At 38.2% G+C, this 26439-nt stretch overlaps 1 protein-coding gene across 5 annotated transcripts in view; it reads right to left on the reverse strand.

The window, feature by feature from the left end:
• The window catches only part of LOC143857204 (uncharacterized), a 41771-nt gene extending 20414 nt beyond the window's left edge, over positions 1–21357 (reverse strand). For 3 of the 5 annotated variants that reach the window (XM_077367601.1, XM_077367600.1, XM_077367603.1), the window contains exons 1-5: positions 21101–21357; positions 20825–20923; positions 19643–19802; positions 19337–19519; positions 17359–17493 (exon numbers count right to left, since the gene is read on the reverse strand). In XM_077367601.1, coding sequence (XP_077223716.1) covers positions 17359–17493; positions 19337–19519; positions 19643–19802; positions 20825–20923; positions 21101–21339 — 816 coding nt within the window. In that variant the 5' untranslated portion in view covers positions 21340–21357. The remainder of the gene's footprint in view (positions 1–17358; positions 17494–19336; positions 19520–19642; positions 19803–20824; positions 20924–21100) is intronic. The other 2 variants (XM_077367602.1, XM_077367604.1) reach the window with 1 other exon arrangement.
• Between the last annotated feature and the right edge of the window lie 5082 nt (positions 21358–26439).

Here is a 26439-nt window from a genome sequence, read left to right on the forward strand (position 1 = left end):
CCATTTTTGCCTCTCCAGATCGTAGGGTTGGGATGATCCTATGGAGCTGATTTTTTGGGCACACCCTATCTATGTGAGGACCCATCAAATGAATGTTTTGCATCACCGAAACAATGTGGGGCCCACTGTATTTTAAGCCGTTGGTGTAGCAAAGTTAGCTACACTAGGTTGGAGAAAAGGGGGAAATGAGAAGGTGCACCCATAGCTAAGTTAGCTACACTAGCCCATCTTATAGTTCGTTTTTGTCATCTCTGTCTTCGGTTTCTATTCCTCACTCTGTTGTCGAGGCTTTGGCTAATCTAGGTTGGAGAGCAGCTATGAGTGCAAACATGGGGGCTTTGAAGGAGAATCACACATGGCAGTTGGTCTCTCTTTCTCTAGGGGCTCAGGTGGTTGGCTGTAAGTGGGTATTCATAGTGAAATATCTACCAGATGGGACGATAGAAAAATTGAAAGCTCCATTGGTTGCAAAGGGGTATACGCAGACATATGGTATTGAATACAAGGACACATTCTCTCTTGTGGCCAAAATTCCTTCCATTAAAGTTTTGATATCCCTTGCAATAACAGATCATGGCCTTTGTACCAATTAGATGTCAAGAATGCATTCTTGCATGGTGATATGCAAGAGAAGGTATATATGGAGCAACCTCCTGAGTTTGTTGCTCAGGGGGGGGATGAAGAATATTGTCTGCAAATTACAAAAGGCTAGATATGGTCTTAAGCAATCTCTTTGTGCTTGGTTTGGAAGATCTAGTGGGGCAGTGATACGATTTGTAATGAAACAATGTGTTGTAGACATTCAGTGTTCAGCTATCAGGGCAAAGATGGGAGGATCTTTCGGATTGTTTATGTTGATGATATCATAAATTCATAACTACAGGGAGTGACAGTGTAGGTATACAAAGGTTGAAGGACTTTCTTCAGAAGGAATTCTGCACCAAAGATCTGGTCCGTCTGAGATATTTTCTAGGGATAGAGGTAGCAGATTCACGTGGAGGGTCATCTCTATCACAAAGAAAGTACGCACTGGATATATTGGAAGAGACTAGTCTTCAGGAAGCAAAGCCTACAGAGACTCCCATGGCCCAAACGTTAAGCTTTCACCTGATCAGAGGGAGTTACTAGAGGATCCAGGAAGATATGGGCGTTTAATTAGGAGGTTGATTTACCTCATTGTCACCCGTCCGGATATCGCTTATGCAGTTGGCGTGGTTAATCAGTATATGAGTTCACCACAGACATCTAATTGGTCGGCAATTATTCAAATAGTGAAATATCTGAAGAAAGCTCCTTGTAAAGGACTCCTCTTCAGAAAATATAATCACATGAGAATTGAGGGGTATTCAGATGCAGACTGGGCAGGATCTCCTGCAGACATGAGGTCTACAAATGGCTACTGCACTTTTGTTAGAGGTAACTTAGTGTCTTGGAAAAACAAGAAACTGGAAGTTGTATCAAGGTCAAGTGCAGAAGCTGAGTACAGAGCCATGGCTTATATGGGTTGCGAGTTGATCTGGTTGAGGTCATTCATGTCAAAGATTGGGCTGCCCTACTCGTGACCTGAGTCGCTCCGCTGTGACAACAAGTCTGTCTTCACATAGCCATGAATCCAGTCTTTCATGAGCGGATAAAACATATAGAGGTGGATTTTTACTTTATTCTTCATCGGATCAAAGAAGGGGAGATTTGCACTGTGCTTACAAGGTCAAATGATCAAATAGCGGGCATGTTTACAAAACCGTTGAACAAGGCTAGATTGAGCGATTTATGTAACAAGCTGGGAATGTATGATATACATACTCCAACTTGAGCGGGAGTGTTGAGAATGGTTGTATATGTGTGCAACCCCTTCTAGGGGTATTTATGTCTTTTCTATGTATTCGCGCACGCACACGCGCGCGCACATATATTGTGTGTGATTGACGAATTCTCTCATTCACTTCTCCGTCTAAACTCTTCTCTCTTCTCTCACATTCATCTTCAATGTAGGGTTTAACACTTACCACTAATAATCATACGTTTTGCACTTGCTTGTTTTTGGTCCAAAGATGAAATTCTTAATGATAGTTGGTTGTATTCACCAATTTTCACGATAATAGCTTGTGCCACATCATGCCATTCAAAAAAAAATTGTGCCACATCAGTATTAACTGTATTTTATATAATTTAGACATTTACTTACTTTTGAGGGGCATTTTACATGTACATTTTCAAAATTACAGTGGCATTCAAAATAGCTCTTTCATTCAATATCTGGGACAGAAGAACCAAAACAAGTTAACAGGAATTTGCTTTTATCACCAATAAATAAGAACGAAAGGGTTTCCTTCTTCGAAGATAATATGCAATTTGTGCCACCAGATATTCATACAATACGCATGGCATTAGCCACTTCAATGAGATTTTTTATCTTGGTCGGAGGAGAAATTACCAAACGTTTAGCATTCTCTCGCGCTTCAATGGGATCTTTTTATCTTGGAGCAGGAATCCACATCATATTCCCTACCAGCCGTCCTGCATCGACCAAGCGCCATGATTTTGCTTTCTTGGTGGATCTTGGGCATAAATTCCTTTCCTTTCCAAAAGAAGTTCTGAACACGCCCTTAGGGAAGTGACTGCAAAATGCATTAACTTACTAAAGTCACTTGTGTCTTTGGAAGAGATGCATGTATCGGGGTTTGAGGAAGATAGAGGGCCTTGGATGCGTTTGAGGAAGATAGTGGGCTTTGGATGTGGGATCATCTATCTTTTTCTTCAATGAAGTCATCATAGGCCCTCTAGTAGGAGGGAGCTCAGGTGCAAGTAACAAAACGGCTTTGGTCAGACATGTCAACCCATTGGGTTGGGTCTGGTTCAGCTTTCCACTGCCCGAAAAAAATCCAATTGGGTTGATCTAAAAATGCTAAAACCATCAACCGAAGCATACCCAAATATTTTCTATTTAGATAGGATGATATATGCACTCCCTTGTTTTGATAATAGCACTCATCACTTTAACAAACGCTTATTCATGGGTTGTTGGTATCCTTTTGGGAATTGCAACAGACTTTAATAGCCAATTAGAAAAGAGTAAAATGAAGAGTGGTCTGGTTATCAAGAAAAAGGGAGATGATTGGCATTTCCCTATAAATGTACATACATACATAATATAACACAAGCTGTGATTGCCCCCATTAATTTTTACAGAAATGCCGCACTTGATGAGATGTCGAGTGATAACTTTCAAACAACTAAAATGCCCTCAAACTACACAGATTCGATAGAAAGAAAGAGGGGAGAAGAAAGAGCAAGGAGATGAAAGAGGAGGGAAGAAGAAAAGGGGGAAATGATGAAGGTGAAGAAGAGAATAGTAGGTGGTGATGCATGTGGTGACTGCTGAGATATTCATTTCCCAACATCATCCGGCCTTCTTAACGTAATCATCTAGTTCTATAATTCTATGATCAAATCTCACCAACAATAACATGATCTGAATTGATGGGAAATTCGAGAGGAAGTGGGTGGGCGATGTTGAAACATTCTTCTTAAAATTAGCACATATCCCTCTAAACTTCTGGCTTGTTTCTTTTACTTTACTCTTAGCATTTGAATCTTTAACAAGCAATGCTACATGCAAGCTTTTATTGAAATATTTTGGAATAATGTGTGGCCTATTTATATTTAACACATCATTACTTTGTTTATGGTCAGCTTATGTTATGGTATTGTATTGGGTCAGTTCTGTTGGGGGTTGGGTTAGGACTATGCATCTTTCACCCGAATCGGTTTGGGTCAGATCAATACTGGCCCCTTAGCCATTGGATTTTTACTCTACAATTGGAATAGCACAAAATCGTCCATTTATTTCCTTCAATTGGGTTTTTAATGTACACTTGGAATAGCGCCAAGTATGGAATAGCACCAATTTCACTCTACAATTGGAATTGCCCACTCCAAACATAGCTCTATATATCTGGTTTCTTTTCCCATTTGCTATATCTTCGACATGGAATCACATTGAGCTTAAAAGGCTTCTTAAAAACAATAAAATTTTAAATTGTGCATCTCAAGGCTTACAAGGATGCTCCTTTGAGCCATATAACACAGACCACAGATCACACAGAGCCTTACTAGATGAAATTTGTAACGACCCGATTCCCAGGATCAAAGCCCGGGTTTACGGAGAACCTGGTGCTTGTGGGTTGAGTCGTTAATTTGGGTTAGATAGCTAATAGGTGACATATGATATGTCACACCTTTAAGGTCAACCGAAAATTCGAACGACATAGGAGAACTACTCTAAAAACTTTAGTAAGTAAGCACATAATTAGAGACTTCATGGTACCTCGAAATTTTAGTTGAGAAATAAAGCGATTAAATTCTAACCCATAGTTTTCTTCTCATTCCAAGTTGTTTTTATATTTATAGATGTATCCAAGAAGGAAGAGAACTGGCAATGCTAATCAAGCTCCTGCACCTAACAACAATACTCAGAGCCCAACTCCAGCTCATAATCAAGACGGTCTGCAATTACTGGCTGAAATCCTCAGGACAAATCAAGAGGCTAATCAAGCTGCTCTTCAGGCTATTGCAGCCAGCCTTGGGACTCGTCAGGAGCCGAGACCCCGTGACAATGCCTCGCAGGTGCACCGTCGGTTCCGAGATTACCAACCATCCGAGTTCAATGGGACAGGCGATCCCTTAACTGCAGACCATTGGCTTACAGAAATAGAAGGGATCGTTACTGTAATGGAGTGCACCGACGTGCAAAGGATACGCCTTGCCTCCTTCCTGTTGAAGGGAGAGGCGGGTGTATGGTGGAGGAATGTAGTCCAGAAATATCCCGCGATCATGTCTGGGACTTGGGGACAGTTCAAATCCCATTTCAACGAACAGTTCTTTCCTACGCGCATCAAGGATCATTTGGCGGGACAATTCGCTGATCTAAAACAGGGAGTCTTGTTCGTGGCTCAGTATGGAGCCAAATTTAGAGAACTTTCACGCTTTGCACCCGGCTACGCAGCCACTGAATCTGATAGAGTCCGAAAATTTATTAACGACCTTCGCCCTTCCATCAGGGCGAGTATTATTAATCTTGGATCACGGACGTTGGCCGAGGCATGTGAGAAGGCAGAGGTGGCAGACGACTGCGAAAAATCTATGCAAGTAGTTAGATCTCAGTCGATTGCTAGCAGAAGTCAACAACCTCCACCCAAGAAGCCGAGAACAGATGGTGGTCCACCTTCAAAGACCTTGTGCCCCCACTGTGGAAAGATCCACGCTGGGCAGTGCCGGAGGACCATGGCAGTATGTTTTAACTGCGGAGACCCTAATCACAGGAGGAGGGACTGCCCTAAGGCACCAACTTATATTCAGAACCGCCCACCTCCGCCACAACAACAACCAGCGCAGCAACACCAAGGAAGAGGAAATCAGTACCGTCCTCTGGCCCAAGATAAGAACACACCGCCGGGAACTGAGAGGTGTTTCTTCGTCCTAGTCAACAATGACACTGAGGTACAGGATGGGGCGACAGAAGGTCAAAAATTTACTTATATATCTTTTTGAATTATTATCCTTGTTACAATCTAAAGCTATATTTAGTTTAGAATTTCCGTTAAAAGCCTGGATTATGGGAAAAAGGGATCATTAGGGTAGAATGTCTACCTAAATTAGAAAGTTAGTAACGTTTACGAAGCAGTGCATAGTACGTCAGAATTTTGAATCAGTAAGAGCGTATGATCTATGGAGCTAAGGAACTTAGAGGTAAAATTTTTATCAATATCAGAAGGAAGGGTGAAAACTTTTATGCCTAAGATCACCTGAAAAGGAAAATTTTGAGGATAACTCGAGGGAGTCAAAAGTTTAGATGGATTTCACAAGGAATCAATTTTAATCATAATTAGGACTCGCAAAGTAAAAATGGATGATCATAAATCTCTCATGCATTGGGATGATAATTACTAAGGTACCTAGAAGTATCATCGCACTATAAAGAAAACTTTGACGATTTATTTCTACATGATATGCTACAAAGAAAACTTGATGATTGCTTTCTACGTGTCTATAAAATTTTTGATGATGATATATGAGTATGTTATGAAATTTGAAGATGATGAGAACATAATACATCGAGATTTTATCAACAAAGATATTTTGAATTATAAAGATTTTTCCTTACGAATGGTGATATTTTAGAGATGGTATGTTGCGACCTCTGACAATCTTGTCATAAAATTTTGAAATTTCAGGATGGCACATACAAAGCTGACTACCAGAAAATGTATGTTGAAGCCAAGGCTATGGGATAGGCAGAGGGATCATGAGTTAGAAAAAATTGCAAGGAGAGAAATGATTGCAGCTAATGAAATGGAACCTATTGAAATTTCCTCTGACTCCGAGGAAGAACCAGAAGTACAAAAACCTGAAGAGGAAGAGCCACAAGAAGAAGAACCAACAAGAGGGGAACCTGAAGAAGAAGAGCTAGAAGAAGAGGAACCAGCAGGAGGGGAACCTGAAGAGGATGATCCAGAAGAAGATCCTGAGGAGGAACCTGTTCCTATCGAACAAGAAATCATCAACATATCATCTTACTCAATCGGCGATCAGACGCCCCCATATTCAGAAGATGGGGTCACCAGCAAACGTTGCAGATTGTCAGTCTTCGATAATGTACTGGACGTATACGAGGATGACAATTACGACAGTGACAGTAACTGAAAGGTAGATAATTAATTTTAATGCCATCTTAACTGATAGTTCACTGCGTTACTTGGGATAAGAAAGAGCGGAATTTCGGGGACGAAATTCAATTAAGGGGGGTAGATTGTAATAACTGTGATTATCTTCTTCTTTCAAAACTTTAAGATTTAGGCCATTAGATCAGTGAATCTATTTTCAAGGGTGGGGATCAACGATCCATCAATGATCAACCCTTGATCTTAGTATTAATCACTCTTTTCCCTTTAATTTGCTTTGATCCATAGATCTTAGAATCTAGGGCTATTGAAGGTTATAACTAAATTTCCTAAATGAGAGAAGAAAATAAGTCTTGCTGTAAAAATAATTTCCACGAAAAATATCACTTATAACGTGGAAAGTCAAAAAAATAAAATAAGATAAGTTATGGGAAGAAACCCACGTTTTCCCTTGTATGGGAAAACATGCATATGGTGTGGGTCCACCTAAAATCTTTTCAATAATCCATTGAATTTGTATACTTTGCTTTTAATTAGTAATAGCATTGCAAAACTACTAATTATATATATATATATATATATATATATATATAATTAGGGTAAGTAACAATGATTGTATGATAAATAAGTTACGAATGTTGGGAAGGGAAAAATTCTTTTTCTTTTTGGAGATTTGATATCCACTTTGAAAGGAATCTTGTACGCCTCTTTTGGTATGGTAGATTTGCTTATGTGAAATTCAAAATCTCTCAATTATAGCAGATTTCTTAAAAGATAAGATCTTGTGATTTTGGAATATGAGCAATCAAATCCCAACAATAGTGGGACGCCCAACTCATGTTCCCAAAAAAAAAAACCCATACTCTTTTATATATTGCCTATATTTTGTGGTCCATTGGGAAATCAAGGGATTTGATTGTGAGCAACTGCCATATCTCCTTCGTTCTCTTTTATATATTGTCTATATTTTGTGGTCCATTGGGAAATCAAGGATGTAATTGAGTTACTTAAAGGTTAAGTAACTATATTGAATAGATTAGTTGAAAGATTCAAGGGATCCTGCAATTCAAATTTAGGAAAGCAACCAAAACTACAAGAAATAAGAGAAGAATATAAGAAACTTAGGCTCTCTCCCACGTCCAAATTTCTGGATGCCCAAGTGAGAGAGAGAGTTGAGAAAAAAAAATAGAAAAGAGGGGAGAAGAAAGGCTAGTTCGAGGCTTTGTCAATCATCTTTCACCTTTGGGAATAGTACACTCTTCAGGTTAGTAGTTGATTTTCTCTAAAAATCTTAAAGTCTTCTGATTTTCAGTTCTTGCTGAAGTAATAAGTAAAGTGATATTGTTACATAGGAATGAAGTCAAACCAATCCAAGTAAATAGATAAATAAAATCGATTTCCGTCAGATTTATGTACATAAAATAAATGAGAGGATGGTAGCGGTTGTATTCCGAATTTATTATATATATAGTTGTACTGCGGATGTATATTCTATTAGGCCTGATTACATAAATAAAATGATTCTATTTGGTTATCTATCTATGAACCATTTTAAGTGGAGTAATTTTGGATACATGAATTTTATTCAAATAGTTCCAGGTCATATGTTAAATAAAATGATTCTTTTATCTCCAAAAAAAGTATCTCCATATAGAAATACTACTAGAATTTTTATTTTATGTAGGCCTTGATTTTAACAGACATATGTACCTATAGTTCATAAGAACAACCTCTCACATGTATATTTTTGTCTAAGCAGTACTAATGGTATATACAACAATAAAACGATCTTTATTTCATGAGCCGTTCCTCAACAGTTCTATGAACTTAAATTACATAAATGCTTCCTTATTACACATATGTGTGGATGAGGGTTATATTTCAGCAATTCCGTATATTTACATATATACATATATAAATCCGATAAAATGATTTTTATTTCGCATATCCCAATGAATTTCCAAGAGTTGGTTTCAGGTGGAGTGGATGGTTCTCTTTTAATTTTCTCATAAATGATTTCGCACCTGATAAATAAGTGTAATCATTCATAGTTTATTCACAGGCAGATTATGCGCATACCTAAATGAAATTTATTCATTTATACTTTCATTCACAGACGTATCATATGCGTACTAAATATGTGGTTATTCATGTTTTTCATCACAAAACCAATTTCATACATGATATATAGTGTAATCATTCATATTCTGATCACATGCAGATTTAGATAAATATATTTAATTAAGCATAGATTTACAAAATGATTTTCTTTTTGGGACAAATTCTTATTCTCACAAAGTATATTCATATAAGTACATTTATTTACTTTCGTACACAATTTCTCATCTTAACCGTCCTAGTTACAAAAATGTTTAAAATGAATCTTGTGTCTAAACATATATCTTTTAAATGATCTTAGAGTGTATTTTAAAATCTCATCAGTTTTGTACACTAAATGATTTAGTGTAAGTTTTCCATCTCTAATACCATGCCACCACACACATACACACACACACACACACACACACACACACACACACATAGTGTTTTGAACTTTTGATTCATCTCAAGCTGGGACAGCACTTGGGTCAGTTCTATGTGATATTAATCTCTTAAATCTAGACAGCACTTGGGTCAGTTTGTGTGTGTATTTTTACATTCTTAAATTGGACAGCGAAAGCACTGTCTGTATGTGCGTTCTTATGCCCCAAAAGGGGGCAGCCATTAGTCGTGTAAGTATGTATTTTATGCCCAAAAACTGGACAACAACATAGTGAATTTTTAGTGCATGTCTTGTGCCCCAAAACAGGGCAGCAGTTGGTGTATTATGTATGGGTGTTTTTACGCCCAAAACTGGGCAGCAATATGATGTCTTGATGTCGAGTTTTATACCCTTAAAACAGGGCAGCTATTAGTGTTGTGGTGAGTGTTATTGTATGCTCGAACAAGGCAGCAATATGGTGTAATTAAGAGCATGTGTGAGTCCCACTACGGGACAGGATCAAGATTAAGTAGTGTACAAAATTTTTGACAACTTGAACCTAGGCTAAACTGCTATTCTCTACACTCAACTATGTGACTTCAGGATCGTTGCACTCCACTCTCTAACAGGAGCCATCTCAGCCTATCGCATTCGTAAGATTAAGGCAGGTGATAGCTAACTTTACTCTTATGGCTTTCAATTCATGCAACAAGAATGGTGAAGTATTTAAATTTTTATAGTTTTCTAAGTTATTCTATGATAAATGAAATTTTGTCTCTTATATTACATGTTGGAAATGGAATCTGATTTCTAATAAAGAATTATCAGTTTAATTGTATTTTTTGGAAGTCGTATGGAAACATAAGAAATATCCAAAGAGGAAATGGGAAAGGGTGATGGGAAACCATTGAGTTATCCCCGTAAATAAAAGTATACAACTTGGGAGAACCGCGCAACTCCTAGTTGATGTCAGAATCTTACGGAGACCAAGAGTCCATAGGCAATATGATCTACCGTAATAAGTCCACGCGGAGTCGGCCGTGTCGGCAAGGGCAACAAGCTAGTGGGAGCTGGAGTGCCCTTGGGTTTAAATGAAATTGATATGATAAGAATGTAGCAGATTATAATTGTTCATATTTTTATTGAATTATTCTCTTTCAGTTATTAGTACATTTGTTCACCCTAAATGATTTTTCTATTCAGTTGCAGAAGATTTTGGTAAACCATTATTTTGGAAAATTACAATTGTCTTATCTATAATATATGGATCTTGATATGTTGTTTTAAATTGAATTCTTATACTGGTTCAGTTTCTATCATCCTGCTGACCCTATTTTTCTCCCCAAGACTAAAGAACGCTAACGAGAGTGAGTTTGCGCACGAGGATGTATAGAAGATAGGATGGTGGGAGCGAATAAGCTGAGAAGACGATACTTTTCGTCGATGTCTCGGTTTTAATTTAGATTGCCTAGTTGGACTTTATTTGGTTGAATAAATTATTGAAATGTTTATGTTATTGTAAGGAAACATTTTGGAAATGGAATAAGAGCTATTTAATGTTCATGCTTTAAAAAAAATAAAAATAAATTATAAGTATGTTGACAGGTGTTTGCTTGTAGCGATCCGGTCACGGGAATCGGGTCGCTAACCCACAGGTCCCGTGACCGGATCGCTACAAGCAAACACCTGTCAAAAAACTCATAAAATTATTTTTTTGTTTAAACAACCATCGCTCTTATTCCATTTCCAAAATGTTTCCTTACAATAACATAAACAGTTCAATAATTTATTCTACCAAATAAAGTCCAACTAGGCCATCTAAATTAAAACCGAGACATCGACGAAAAGTATCGTCTTCTCAGCTTATTCGCTCCCACCATCCTATCTTCTAGACATTCTCGTGCGCAAACGCACTCTCGTTAGCGTTCTCTAGTCCTGGGGAGAAACATAGGGTCAGCATGATGATAGAAACTAAACCAGTATGAGAGTTCAATTTAAAACAACAGATCAAGATCCATATATAATAAATAAAACAGTTATAATTTTTCAGAATAATGTTTTACAACTAAATAGAAAAATCATTTTAAAGTGAACAATGTACTACTAACTGAAAGAGAAAAATTCAATAACAATAGGAACAATTATAAATCTACCACAGTCTTATTATAACAATTTCATTTAAACCCAGGGCACTCCAGCTCCCACTAGCTTGTTGCCCTTGCCGACACGGCCGACTCCGCATGGACTTATTACGGTAGATCATATCGCCTAGGGACTCTTGGTCTCCGTAGGATTCCGACATCAACTAGGAGTTGCGCGGTTCTCCCAAGTTGTATACCTTTAATTACGGGGATAACTCAAGGTTTCCTATCACCCTTTACCATTTCCTCTTTGGATATTTCTTATATTTCCATACTGCTTCCCAGTTATTCCATGTGATTGACAAATACAATTAAACTGATAATTCTTTATTAGAAATCAGATTCCATTTCCAACATGTAATATATGTGACAAAATTTCATTTACCATAGAATAACTTAGAAAACAATAAAAATGAAGATACTTCACCATTCTTGTTACATGAATTGAAAGTCAAACGAGCAAAGTTACCTATCACCTGCCTTAATCTTACGAAGGCAGTAGGATGAGATGGCTCCTGTTAGAGAGTATCGTGCAACGATCTTGAAATCACATAGTTGAGTGCAGAGAATGGCAGTTTAGACTACGTTCAAGTTGCTAAAAATTTTTACAATAATTAATCTTGATCTTGTCCCGTAGTGGGACTCACGCATACTCTTAATTACACCATATTGCTGCCTTGTTCAAGCATACCGTCACACTCAAAAACACTAATAGCTGCCCTGTTTAAGGGCATAAAACTCGTACATCAAAACATCATATTGCTGCCCAGTTTTGGGCGTAAAAACACGCATACTGAGACACTATACTACTGTCCCATTTTGGGCATAGAAATACAGTCATGAAAGACTATCGCTGCCCTGTTTTTGGGCCGAAAAATATACACAGCAAATACCTTATTGCTGTCCCGTTTTTGGGTTACAAAACACACACTACAAATCATTATGTTGTTGTCCTGCTTTGGGACGGAAAACACATACGCGAAAACATTAAGTTGTTGTCCCGTTTTGGGACGGAAAATACATATGCGAAAACATTAAGTTGTTGTCCCGTTTTGGGACGGAAAATACATATGCGAAAACATTAAGTTGTTGTCCCGTTTTGGAACGGAAAATACATACGCGAAAACATTAAGTTGCTGTCCCGTTAAAACATTAAGTTGCTGTCCTGTTTTGGGACGGAAAATACATATGCAAAAACATTAAGTTGCTGCCCCGTTTTGGGACGGAAAATACATACGCGAAAACATTAAGTCGCTGTCCCGTTTTGGGACTGAGAACAACATACAAAACAACGCTTAATTTGGTCCATTTTGGGACCAAGAATAACACACAAAAGCAGTGTTAAATCTGGTCCGTTTCGGGACCAAGGAAAACTACTCATTACATCGTTAAATCTGATCCATTTTGGGACCAAGAGAAAACACAATAAGACAAGGAAGGTAATAAGGGTACTTACTTATTTAGTCACGAAAAGTACAAGAAAGTGAATTCTTCTCTTAAGGATCTACAGGACTTCTCTTTCTTCTCCCTTTTTCTTTCTTCTCTTCTTTTCTTCCTACTGTTATTGTGTGCAAGGAGACTAAGGCAAAGACAAATACAGGCAATATATAAAGGAAGCAAGAGTGGGGTGTGGGTTTCTTTTTCTTTTTTTGTGCATGATATGGGGAAATTACCTATATTCCTTGCTTTTTGTTTAGCAATAAAGGTAAGTTGCCAAATCTTATAACTACAAGATCTTTTCCATAAAGTAATTTGCTACTAATTAGGGAATTTGAATTTTAAGTGAATCAATCTATCCCACCAAAAGAGTTTAGCAATAAAGGTAAGTTGCCTAATCTTATAACTACAAAATCTTTTCCATAAAGTAATTTACTACTAATTAGGGGATTTGAAGTTTAAGTGAATCAATTTATCCCACCAAAAGAGTTTAGCAATAAAGGTAAGTTGCCTAATCTTATAACTACAAGATCTTTTCCATAAAGTAATTTGCTACTAATTAGGAGATTTGAATTTTAAGTGAATCAATCTATCCCACCAAAAGAGTTTAGCAATAAAGGTAAGTCGCCAAATCTTATAACTACAAGATCTTTTCCACAAAGTAATTTGCTACTAATTAGGGAATTTGAATTTTAAGTGAATCAATCTATCCCACCAAAAGAGGTGTGCAAGATCTCCCTCAAAAGTGGAGATCAAATCTCCAACCTATCTTATTTATCTCCTCCTTTCTTTATATTTTACTGGATTTTCATTTAATGAAGGTAGCTTTCCCCTAATATGACTTACTTTCTTATTTAATATGTTTCAAATGATTTCTTATTCCGCGGAAAACTTAATCCCCAAGCTAGCGAAATAAATATAGAATAGATTAACAATAGCCATTGATCTCCAGATCGATTGATCTAAGTAGATCAAGGATGAATAAGAGATCTTATTTCGAGATCAAGGGTTGGTCTAAAGTGGATCGATGATCTCGATCCTCAATATACGATCTAATAGTCTAAAATTCAAAATTTAAGGAATTGAGAGAAAGGGTCAAAAAGTGGTCGTTACATTCTACCCCCCTTAATTGAATTTCGTCCCCGAAATCCCGCTCTTTCTCATCCCAAGTAACGCAGTGAACTATCAGTTAAGATGGAATTAAAATTAACTACCTACCTTTCAATTACTGCCACTGTCGTAATCGTCATCCTCATATACGTCCAGTACATTACCGAAGACTGACAATCTGCGACGTTTGCTGGTGACCTCATCTTCTGAATAGGGGGGCGTCTGATCGCCGATTGAGTAAGATGATATGTTGATGATTTCTTGTTCGATAGGAGCAGGGGTTCCTCCTCTTGCCATTTCTTCTAACTCATGATCTCTCTGCGTATCTCATAGCCTTGGCTTCAACATACATTTCCTCGTAGGTCGCAACATACTATTTCAAAAATATCACCATTTGTAGGAAAAATCTTCATAACTCAAAATATTTTTGTTGATAAAAATCTCGATGTGTTTATGTCTCATCATCTTCAAATTTCATAGCATACTCATATATCATCATCAAATATCTTAAAAACACGTAGAAAGCAATCATCAAAAATTTCTTTGTAGTATATCATGTAGAAATAAATCGTCAAAGTTTTCTTTATAGTACGATGACACCTCTTGGTACCTTAGTAATTATCATCCCAATGCATGACAGATTTATGATCATCCCTTTTTACTTTGCGAATCCTAATTATGATTAAAATCGATTCCTTGTGAAATCCATCTAAACTTTCGACTCCCTCGAGTTATCTTCAAAATTTTCCTTTTCAGGTGGTCTTAGGCGTAAAAGTTTTAACCCTTCCTTCCGATATTGATAAAGATTACCTCTAAGTTCCTTAACTCTATAGATCGTACGCTCTTACTGATCCCAAAATTCTGACGTACCATGCGCTGCCACGTAAACTTTACTAACCTTCTAATTTATGTAGACATTCTACTCTTATGATCATTTTTTCCATAATCCAGGCTTCTAACGAAAATTCTAAACTAAATATAGCTTTAGATTGTAACAAGGATAATAATTCAAAAATATATATAAGTAAATTTCTGACCTTCTGTGGCCCCATCCTGTACCTCAGTGTCATTGTTGACTAGGGCGAACAAACGCCTCTTAGTTCCCGGCGATGCGTTCATATCTTGGGCCAGAGGGCGGTACTGATTTCGTCTTCCTTGGAGTTGCTGCGCAGGTTGTTGTTGTGGCGAAGGTGGGTGGTGCTGAATATAAGTTGGTGCCTTAGGACAATCCCTCCTCCTGTGATTAGGGTCCCCGCAGTTAAAAAATACTGCCATGGTTCTCCAGCACTGCCCAGCGTGGATCTTTCCACAATGGGGACACAAGGTCTTGGATGGTGGACCACCATCTGTTCTCGGCTTCTTGGGTGGAGGTTGTTGACTTCTGCAAGCGATCGACTGAGATCTAACTACTTGCATAGATTTTTCGCAGTCTTCTGCCACTTGTGCCTTCCCACATGCCTCGGCCAACGGCTGTGATCCAAGATTAATAATACTCGCCCTGATGGAAGGGCGAAGGCCGTTTACAAACTTCCTAACCTTATCTTTTTCTGTTGCTGCATAACCCGGGGCATAGCACGACAAAGCCCTGAACTTGACCCTATATCGAGCCACCGTCAACGTTCCTTGCTTAAGTTCTGCAAACTGGCCGGCTAATTGATCCTTGACGTGCGAAGGGAAAAACTGATTGTTGAAGCGCTTTGAACTGAGCCCAAGTTTCGTTCCTAACCGTTGGGTAATTTTCTTCTATTGTTTGCCACCAAATACCTGCATCGTCCTTTAGTTGGAATGATGCAAGGCGGATCCTCTGAGTGTCGGTGCAATTCATCACCGCGAAGATCCTCTCCATTTCTACTAGCCAATGGTCAGCTGCTAAGGGTTCTCCTTCTCCATTAAACTCAGAGGGATGGTAGTCCCTGAACTACCTATGCACTTGGGTGGCATCCTCATGATTTCTCGGCTCCTGACGAGCCCCGAGACTGGCTGCTATGGTTTGCAGAGCTGCCTGGTTAGCCGCCTGATTCTACCGCAGGATCGTCGCAAGCATTTGCAAACCATTTTGATCTTGAACCAGGGCTGGGCCTTGATTATTATTATCGGGTGCAGGGGCTTGGTTAGTGTTGCCAGTCCTGCCAGTTCTCCTTCTTCTGGGATACATCTATAGAATACAAGAACTTGGAATGAGAAGAAAACTATGGGTTAGAATTTAATCTCTTTATTTCATTATTGAAATTTTATGGTATTACTAAGTCTCTACTTATTGTTCACTTACTAAAGTTTCTAGGGTAGTTTTCTCGTCTCGTTCAAAATTTTCGGATGACTCTAGAAGTGTGACACATCATATGTCACCTATTAGCTATTTAATCCTACTTAATGACGCAACCCACAAGCACCAAGTTCTCCGTAAATCTGGGCTCTGATACCACAACTGTAACGACCCGATTCATGTGACCGGATCGCTACAAGCAAACACCTGTCAAAATACTCATAAAATTATTTTTTGTTTAAACAATCATCGCTCTTATTCCATTTCCAAAATGTTTCCTTACAATAACATAAACATTTCAATAATTTATTCTACCAAATAAAGTCCAACTAGGCCATCTAAATTAAAACCGAAACATCGACGAAAAGTATCGTCTTCTCAGCTTATTTGCTCCCACCATCCTATCTTCTAGACATTCTCGTGCGCAAACGCACTCTCGTTAGCGTTCTCTAGTCCTGGGGAGAAAAATAGGGTCAGCAGGATGATAGAAACTAAACCAGTATGAGAGTTCAATTTAAAACAACAAATCAAGATCCATATATAATAAATAAGACAGTTATAATTTTTCAGAATAATGTTTTACAACTGAATCTTCTACAACTGAATAGAAAAATCATTTTAAAGTGAACAATGTACTTATAACTGAAAGAGAAAAATTCAATAACAATAGGAACAATTATAGATCTACCACATTCTTATCATAACAATTTCATTTAAACCCAGGGCACTCCAGCTCCCACTAGCTTGTTGCCCTTGCCGACACGGCCGACTCCGCGTGGACTTATTACGGTAGATCATATCGCCTAAGGACCTCTTGTTATGGTAGACTAATTTAATTTGAAATAAGATTTTTGTCGTGGTTGTTGGTTATCTTATTTTTAAAAAAAAATTATGAGTATTTTGACAGGTATGTGCTTGTAGTGATCCGGTCATGGAAATCGGGTCGTTACAAAATTTACATGCCAAAATGTTGTACGTTTAAATAAGCTTCAGTAAGTTACTTGAAGCATAGCATTACAAATATACATACACCAGAAATCATCTTGCACAGAGTATAAGATTGGATAGAAGATGAGCAAATGGATCATCTTACAACAAGCCAGAGATAGAAGCAAACATGAAAGTAGGCAACCAACAATAATCAGTCAATGGAACTAAAAAACTAAAATTTCAATGAAGGTTATAGGTGCGTGGTCATTCTAAGTTCTGCAGATGGAGGAATAAAATTCTTAGACTGAACATTACCAGACACTCCCCGTAAAATCCTTTGCCCAACCGAATTTTGAAAGCTTTTTCCAGTAACTTATTTGCAGCATCTTTGCGGGAGCAAATATATGAATTTCCCCTGGCAATTAAATCAGCAGCACTGATTTCTAGCAACTGCTGACAAGGACAGTTAACCCAAGTCAAAGAGGGAATAATCAGACATTGAATAAGAGGAGTAAATCTGATGAAATAAAAAGACATATATACATGGGTTTTTATATATTGAACTCGCGGACATGCAACTGTAGTCTGTAGCCTGTAGGTAAAAAATAGAGGGGCCCACATCATTGGGCGTGATATAAACCAATCACAAGTTGGACTCCAACATAGATAGGCAATGCCCCAAAAAAAAATTCACCATAGGAAGATCCTAACCCTCCGATCTATGGAGGTTTAAAATGGATGGCACAGCATAGAAACCTCGATAGATTAGACAAGATCATCCTATGGAAAAGATTTTTGAGGCACGGACTAATCTATGCCGGTCCCCAACTTCTGAATGGTTTAGATCACTCATCATGTTATGAACCTTAGAAAGTTATAATGATATGGATCATTGTTTGTTGTCACTATTTTGTCGATACCATTTATATTTTTCCACAAAGGTAACTATATGCCAACTCGGAAAGGGGATAGCACATTACAAACGTATCTCAGACTCTCAATAGAACATGTATTCAAATTACTAAATGAACTAGTAAATGGTGGGGCTACCTCTATCCACTTATGGTAATGAATCTTGTATAGTTTCTAAGAAAAGGAATTTTTCCTTTTTGTGAGGTCTCAAAAATGCTAAGATACCTTTTTCTTGCACCAAATATCTTAGCATTTCTAGAGGAACTGGAGCCACATCTCTTTTAGTTTTCGTTTAAGAGTTTTTGCGAATATGTATAATCCGTCATGGGAACCTTTTCACCACCAATATTTCCTACTCCCATTAACTTGATGACACAGATTTGGCAGTCCATATATAGCAAGTTGGCAATCCATTTTTTTCATATCGTCTACCATTTCTAAGCATGAAACGACCATAATGATGCAGCACTCTTCATGATATACACATGAACAACTAGAACTTCAATTGAAACATGATGAAGGTGAGCCATATGGCGCCATCCCTACAGTGTGCCCTTGCAATCATCATTGTAAAGACAAGTATCACCTCACAAAGCAGGTCTCTAGTTCTCACTTTTTATATCCATGATTTCCTTCTATCCTCATTCTAACAAGTTGTGACTGTAACATTGCCTTCAACTTCCAATTTATCTTCCCTAACAAAATGGCTGGATTATATGAACGAGAAGCATCTTAATAGCATTTTTTCACAGTACTTCAATATTATCATTCTAGTGCCTCATTATCACCATACGCTAGCTCCCGTAGATCTTGCCCACACAAAAAACTCTTATAGCCTAACAACAATAGTTGAAAGTTCAGAAAATAGAGACCAAAATATTAGGAGCACTGATGAAGAAAAACTAGAACACAATCATGCAATGGAATTCACAGAGAGAAAATAAGAGAAAGCAGAAGAGAGACCTAAAGTTTAGGAGTGATGATAAAGAAGTAGACCACAACCATGAGATGGAATTCGGCAAAGAGGCCACAAGGGAAGAAAAGCATTATAAAATAGTATGATGCATTATCTAGTTTAAGATTCCATAACTTTGAAAAAATAAAATATCCACAGTCAAATATAAAATGATAATTCACAACAACAAGGATAGAATAGTAAATGCCTAGGCTAGCCTTCCGGAAAATAAAAACATAAACCCAATTCCATTAATGCTATCTGAATAGGTCTTGAATTATCAACAGAAAAGAATACAATACAAGAACAGTACTCACAAGCTAACTCTACACTTCATGTTTTGGAGCTAACCATTCCAGTGGTAACATTAACAATTGACTGTAAATGACAACTCCTACAGATACGCACAGATTCAGATCAACAAACCTGTTCAAATAGATATGGATTTGTAATGCAATTCAACTTCGGGCGCTCTTCTTTGAGTCCAATATTAAAAGCTTTGATGTCAGGTAGGACCCATCGACAAAGATCGGAATCTTCAATGTATTTGAGGACTGTTTTTAAACGATCCATACTGGCATGGTTTACCAACCCTGCAAACGCCCCCTTCTTGATGCAAGGAAAGAATCCACCAAACACATTATTATACTAAAAATCATAACATAAAAACATGGACAACATTAAATCCTACAATTTTAGAGACAATTAAAAAATACAATTATTTCCAATTACCTCCGGTGATTTCGTCTCAGCAAGTTTATTTGAGAAATAATCATATACGGCAGAAGCGCTACCCTTCTCAAGATTGATATGTAGGATTAGGTTTTCTGGGCGGTGTTCCACCGGGGGAATCTTCACATGTGTTGACTTACGGTGATCAAAGACTATAACCCTAAGAATCGATGAAGAGAACGTGAGACAAATTATCAATTTAAGCAACAATACAACAAATCAATGTCGTATGTATCGGTATCAATCTACATATATATGACATGAGGAGATTTATCCCCATGAAATGTGTTGCTTCATAGTATGATACAACTCCCATCCTAGTGCACATGTCAGGCCCCCACCGTTTTTGTTTTCCTTTTTTGGTATGCAATCTGGGGTTTGTCCAACCCCTACCAGATTAATTGCATGAAATGAGAATTGCAATTTAGGGGATTCAACTCTACTACAATCAGTATGAAAAATTACAAATATAGAAATACTAAAGAAAAATTACAAAGTAGATAGTTTCAAACTCTCCCACATCATCCTAGACTCCCCCCAGTCGACTCCCTTTTGCCTTGACCGCATTCGGTGTTTTGCCATACAAAGTCAACAAAAACTCAATTGACTCTCCAGAGTTATGACCGCATAAATCGAGTACTCAGCCGCATCAACCGAGTACCCGACCACATCATGCTGAGTTGACTAGGATTTTCTCCGGCCGTGTTTTGACCCGCATCTGCATTTTGAAACACTGGAATATTCAACTAAACTAGCTGGATTGCATAGATCAATGACCACACTATTTCAAAATGCAGATGCAAGTCAAAACGTGGCCAAAGCAAATCCTAGTCAACTTGGCATGACACAGTCGATTACTCAGTTGATGCTACTAAGTACTCGGTTGACGTGAGGCAAGGTAAAAGGGGGTCGACTCGGGGGAGCCCACGATGACGTGGAGGAGTTTTGAAACTATGGACCAGACCATACTAGTGAACCATACAAGATGCATCATTCCTCATATTACTTAATGCATATAACAAAAACAAGAAATACTAAAGAAAAAAAAAGAGAGAGAGATACAACTAAATGCATCTAAAAAAGATGAAGAATCATATTGAAACAATTACAAATCCTATTTACAAAACAAAGAAAGTGGGAAAAAGGAAATACGAAAATTAAAATGCTTAGCCAAGTTATTACCGTTGAATCAATCGCGAAAGCTCAACTGCGAATCCTTTCTGCCCCATAAAATCCAGAAGATAACATGTTTCAAGACCTTCCACATTCAAATCTTCCACCCTAAAAGGAAATAGAACCAAGATATTCAAAAAAATAATAATAATAATACATACAAAAACTTTAAAAAAAAAAAAAAAAAAAAAAACCAAGAAAAAAAGGAGATTTTATATGATGTGTGGTTGTATTAAAAAAAAACTGAAAATGGGTAGAGAGAGAGAGAGAGAGAGTTTTGAATACCTAAGAGGCTCTACGGAAGAGTAGGGTAAGATGAGAAAGGGGAGATTGAGATGAGAATGATAGAGATGGGCAAAAAGCGCTGAAAATGCTCCAGTAAAAGAGGGATAATTGTAGATGATGAGATTGGGGATTTTCTCTTCCGAAACCCTAGTTAGGGCATCCAAGGCCGCTTTTGATCGGAAATTTCTCGAAATCAATGATCTCTGCCATTTCCGGGTAAAGAGAGAGAAGAAAACCATGGAAATTTTGAAGTTCTTTGAGGTAGAAAGGGACTGTTCCCGGAGGAATTTATTTGGGTTCTTATCTTCATAGGTGGGACCCATCTTTGATTGATCGAAACCGTCTATCTAACCCCTACTTAAAAACAGCTGTTAATTGGGTTTTGCATCTTATTGGGGGTAAATTTCGCCACCTAATGAGGTGAAAACACATGGGAGACCTAAAGGGAGTTAGGGTCAAAAGGATAATTTTGTTGCATTTTCAAAAACCCTAGAAATAATAGTTGTCTCAGCGGGAAAACTTCCAAAGTGACATTCCTAAACCCGTCCAACCAGGCAATGAGTCCTTAAAAGGCAACATTCCTTCAATGCTAAGACTCCCGTCTTTAAAAGGGGAACCAACTTCAAGGTACGCAAGTCACGATCACTTTTCTCTTTCTCTTCCAAGCTCACCTCAGTTTGTATTGTTGCCCTATCTAACTTGAGCATCGGATAATTCCCTGGAGTCCAACTCCGATCATCTTTTCGGCGCGTCTCTGTGAGCACAAGTACCTCCAGAGCAACAGCCCCTGTAAAATAGATTTTGTCGATTTACCACACCCCTACAAAAATGGTTTCACTGATTTAGTTTACACCCATTTTTGAATGCAAAGTCATCTATGATAGGTTGAATCACCGAATGATGACCTAGTTAGACAAGGTCAAGTGAGTTACATGCCAATTATCACTTGGTAGAAGGTGGAGTAGTAGGCAGTTGAGAACAAGGGAACACACGCGAAAGGTGGAAAAAGTGGACAATTATTAGAAGTTCCCTCATTTAGAACTTGGGGTAATGAGGAACGATTACCCAGGGACAACTATAAAAAGAGGCGTATGTCTTTGATAAAGAGGTGACAAATCCAAATCAAAACATGTCTTAGCTTTTATCTTTTATCGTTCACTTTTTTGTATTGTCATTTACTTTTCCTATTTGTAGATCGTTCGTTACGAATTAAGGAAGCAATGAATTCATCTTCTAAGGTGAGTCTTTCTCTTTAATTCACTATCCCTCACCCTGGTGTTTGTCTGTATTGTTTTGCTAATTAGTTAATCAAACAGTCTCTTGATCCTTAAGAGATGTTTGCATTTTGCGTCCATTGACGACACCATTTTTGTTCTGCGCCCATCGATGTTCCATGTGAGTCGTTTGCATTTTGCGTGCGTTGACTGCGTGTTTTGCATTTTGTGCCCATCGATGTTCCTTGCGAGTCATTCACATTATGCGTGGGTCAACGTGTCATTTACATTTCGCGTATGTTGACATCCCCATATTTGGTGTCGCATCAAATTGGAAAAAGTCCTTTCCCTTTCCATATGTGTAAAGTCAGTAGAGCTCAATGAAGAAGTGACGTTCCCCTCATCTTCTCAATCACTTGAAATCCAATCCCAAGAGGCGGAAGAATTTTGGTCATCAACCCGTCGAATTGAATTTCGATCTACCTCCTAGGAGCCTCGCAACCCGCGCATTCACCACACTCACACACGTCCACTCCAACCAACAGGTACACTGACCGACTGCACAGAACGGTTTTAGAACAAACACCATTTTTTAGCATCCCCGATGGGACCTCTATTAGACTATATGCCCCTAAAAGCCAGTCATGGTGTAATGCATAAGATTAAATCAATGAATTTCATAAGAGTTAATGGGTACACCAACGAAATGTGGTACGTGCTTTTCCACATCGACACATGTTTTTCCTTAGACAGCATCATAGGAATATCATGCCCATGAATTCATAGATTCTAAGAGGCGAGGACATATGATATTCTAGATCTTTGCAGACCTCAAAAGTTTATGGTTGCAGTTGAGACTGGACATCTCTTTATGTACATAACCAGCATCAGACCTTGCCTCCATACATGAACCGGGGAGGCTAATCTCAAACACTCAAATAGTAGACCCTAAGTAGGCAGAATGGGTACAATGAATGGTTCACGGTCTGAACAGGATCATACTGGGATAGCATGTGGATAAGGAATAAGGATAAGGCTATTATACCTTGACAGAACCCTTTATAAGTCCTTAAACTGAGGGATAATATTGGTCTATGGGCCCGCTCTATAGCTTTGGTCTACCTAACGGTGGTTTTGGCTAGGGAGCACTTTTAGGGTAGTATTGGGTCATAAGATAACCCATGAGGTCAACAAGGGATGCTCGACATAGAATGTAATGTCCGACCTCGCCAAGTGTCGGAAGTGTATATGATCTTGATTAGATCTCGGTTGTAGATCCCCTAATTGATGGATCTGATTGCATCAAACTCTTTAATCGGAGATCAACGGTCTAGATCTATGATCTGACATCCTTACCACACGTCCACTCATTTTGGAATTAAGTAGAAGTTTGCTCTTGTCTTTGACGCCGACCTCCGTCTAACAAGTTTCCGGTGACTAAATGGACTCTTTAGAATTCTCTCATCACAAGGGTTCCAAAGAGGCCCGCCTTGCTCAATTTCATCAAGCGGTTTGGGAGATGCGAGTTTTTAAAGTTAGGCAAACTAGTATTAATCCGTAAGCTGCGCAAATGTGAGAAAAATCAGAGAAGGCTTGTTCGGATGATCTTCAGCCAGAACGGTCGACCGCCGCCTGAGCACGATCGACTGTGGACTGAGACGGACGACCATCTAGGGCTTGTCGACTGATGGTCGGTTGACCGTCCAGTGCGCTTCGTCAACTTCTGGATTTCTTTCGACGATGCCTCTAGGGCATGCTTCATGCACCCAAACCACCCTATATGTGCATGTTAAGATATATTTATGATTTCTAGGCAAATTTTGGATATTAGATGACTGGATTTCAAGTTCCGAGGGATTGGAGATTTACATTTGAGGTAAGTAATATGGCACTTTTTCAGTGTTTTATGGCCCCAAAACCACACATTGTGGATTTGTAACTTGTGATATTTGCTCGAGCTAAGTACATTGTGAGTTTCATTAAACCTTTGAGATTCACATCGATCCTTGCACAATATCCTGCTATTTGGTGAACTATGATCTAGCATGCCTCATTTGAAAGATTTTAATTACTTGTGTTATCATGCTTTGTATATAGATTTCAAAATATTTGTGCCAGGATGTTTTGCGTAAAAGATTTAGAATTATTTTAAAATTATGATATCTTTTAAAAACTTGGACATGTTATTATGATAGGTTTTAAAAGAATTTCATACACTTGTAATAACTCATTTTACGAATTGGTATGCTATTTCGATAAGGTTTAGCACATGTTTTGTGACACTTTTATCGTGATAAGTCCTGTATATGTTTTGTGACCATGACTAGGAAAGATATTTTGTTCAACTTTTATGTGGTATCTATCTCATGGTAGCTATGATTTGATCCTTCCAATGGGAAGAAATACATTGGCCTTCTGATCCTGCCAATGGAAAGCAATACGTTGGCCCTGTCGACTTGTACTCCGAGAAATCGATTTCGATCCGTGTTGTCGGCGCAATAACAAATTTTGTTTTGTGGTCCTTCGGTGTCCTCGTGCTACCAGGTTAAAAGCAGTTGATTCTGTGATACGAGATCTACGACATATAATCGTGAGATTATCAATTTTGTATATTGTAATGTCTAATTCTGTTTTGGTTTGTCAGTTTTGATGTAAAATGAGAATTTTTGAATACATGTCTAGTCATTTCTAATCATGCCTTGCTTGATAACCTGTTTTAGCCTTTTATTCTTGGCATGCATAGACGCAACTAGGGATTTGTTATATTACTTATTGGCCTTTCGAGACCGCTCGTGTTTTTCTATTATTTTTTAATCTTGATCTTGCGAGGGACCAGGGAGAGTTCCTACTTAGATTAGCCATGGGAGGTTTTAGTTATCTGGATTTATTATTTTATTTTAGATATATGAGTAATTATTGGTTTTAAACAATTGAAAGAACTGGAATAGTTTAAATTTTCTGTTGGGATTGGAGAGTGGTAGCTTTTGACAGTTTAGCTTATTTATTTGTGGAAATACTTAGTTGCTATGAATAATGCTCCTATTTAATTTGGATGGTTTACAAGAATTGTAAGAAATGTTTGAGCATGAAAGCCTTGCGTGCTTTTAAGGTTCCACTTTGCAGACATACGACGCCTGTCGCGCCTTCAGGTAAGAGGTGTGATAGCTGTCTTTAATTCATAAGTTGTCTACTGAAAATAACTTTTGTGAGGCCCATCTGGTGGCAACCCAAAAGACGCGGGTGTGAATTGGGTTTATAAAATTTTTGCCCATCTAAAAGAATTATTAAGAAATTGAGTCAAAAACAAATTTAACAATAAAAACAAGCAAGATAAAATTTAATGCACAAATAAAAGTAAAGAGAGGAAGTAAAGAGTGCTTCGAGATCTTATAGTGGTTGTAAAGAGTGCACCGAGATCTTATAGTGGGTCGGTCCAAAACCCTGGTCCTACATCCACCCGCACCAAAATCAATGGTGGCTTGACTAAAACCCGATCTTCTTATCGGTGAAGAGCAAACCAATGTAATAATTCAAGATGGCTCTGCGCATCACCACTTGCCGACAGAGAAGGCTCTGCGTATCCCAACACTTGGCGACGGAGATGGCTGTCTCTCAACACATGCCAAATAGACGAATAAAAGAAAGAAAGCCTTCTTCAAAGGCAAAAACATAAAGTAATCTCACAAAAGAATATACATATTGAGCCTAGAATCCAATCCTCACATAAATCTCCAGGAGAGGCACAAAAGGTGACTTTTCACTCAAATGATGTTCCAAACGTGTTATGGAGTGTATTATTTTTAGTTAAAAGGTTAGATGAGCCATTTATTGGCAAAGAACCCAAAACTAGCCGTTTGCCCCTGGGACGGCTCTTTAATGGCTAGTTTCTCTAACGACCACTGGAGAAAATAAAAAATCCCGTATATGGGGCGCAGTTGACTACGGCGGGCCAGTCAACCACTGGGCATTTACTGGATTTTTTATTTTGCTTCCAAAATTTCACCGATTGGTCGGCCAAGGGAACCCTGATTTTTGCCTATTTCATATTTTTCCATTGTTCTTTCAAAATGGACTTTGGTCCACATGATTTCCTTTAATGGTTTAACTCAATTATGGTCTCTTTGA

The sequence above is a fragment of the Tasmannia lanceolata genome, unplaced genomic scaffold, assembly GCF_043159265.1.
Source record: "Tasmannia lanceolata isolate RefF3 unplaced genomic scaffold, GAP_Taslan_0.1 ptg000024l, whole genome shotgun sequence".
Classification (NCBI taxonomy): Eukaryota; Viridiplantae; Streptophyta; class Magnoliopsida; order Canellales; family Winteraceae; genus Tasmannia; species Tasmannia lanceolata.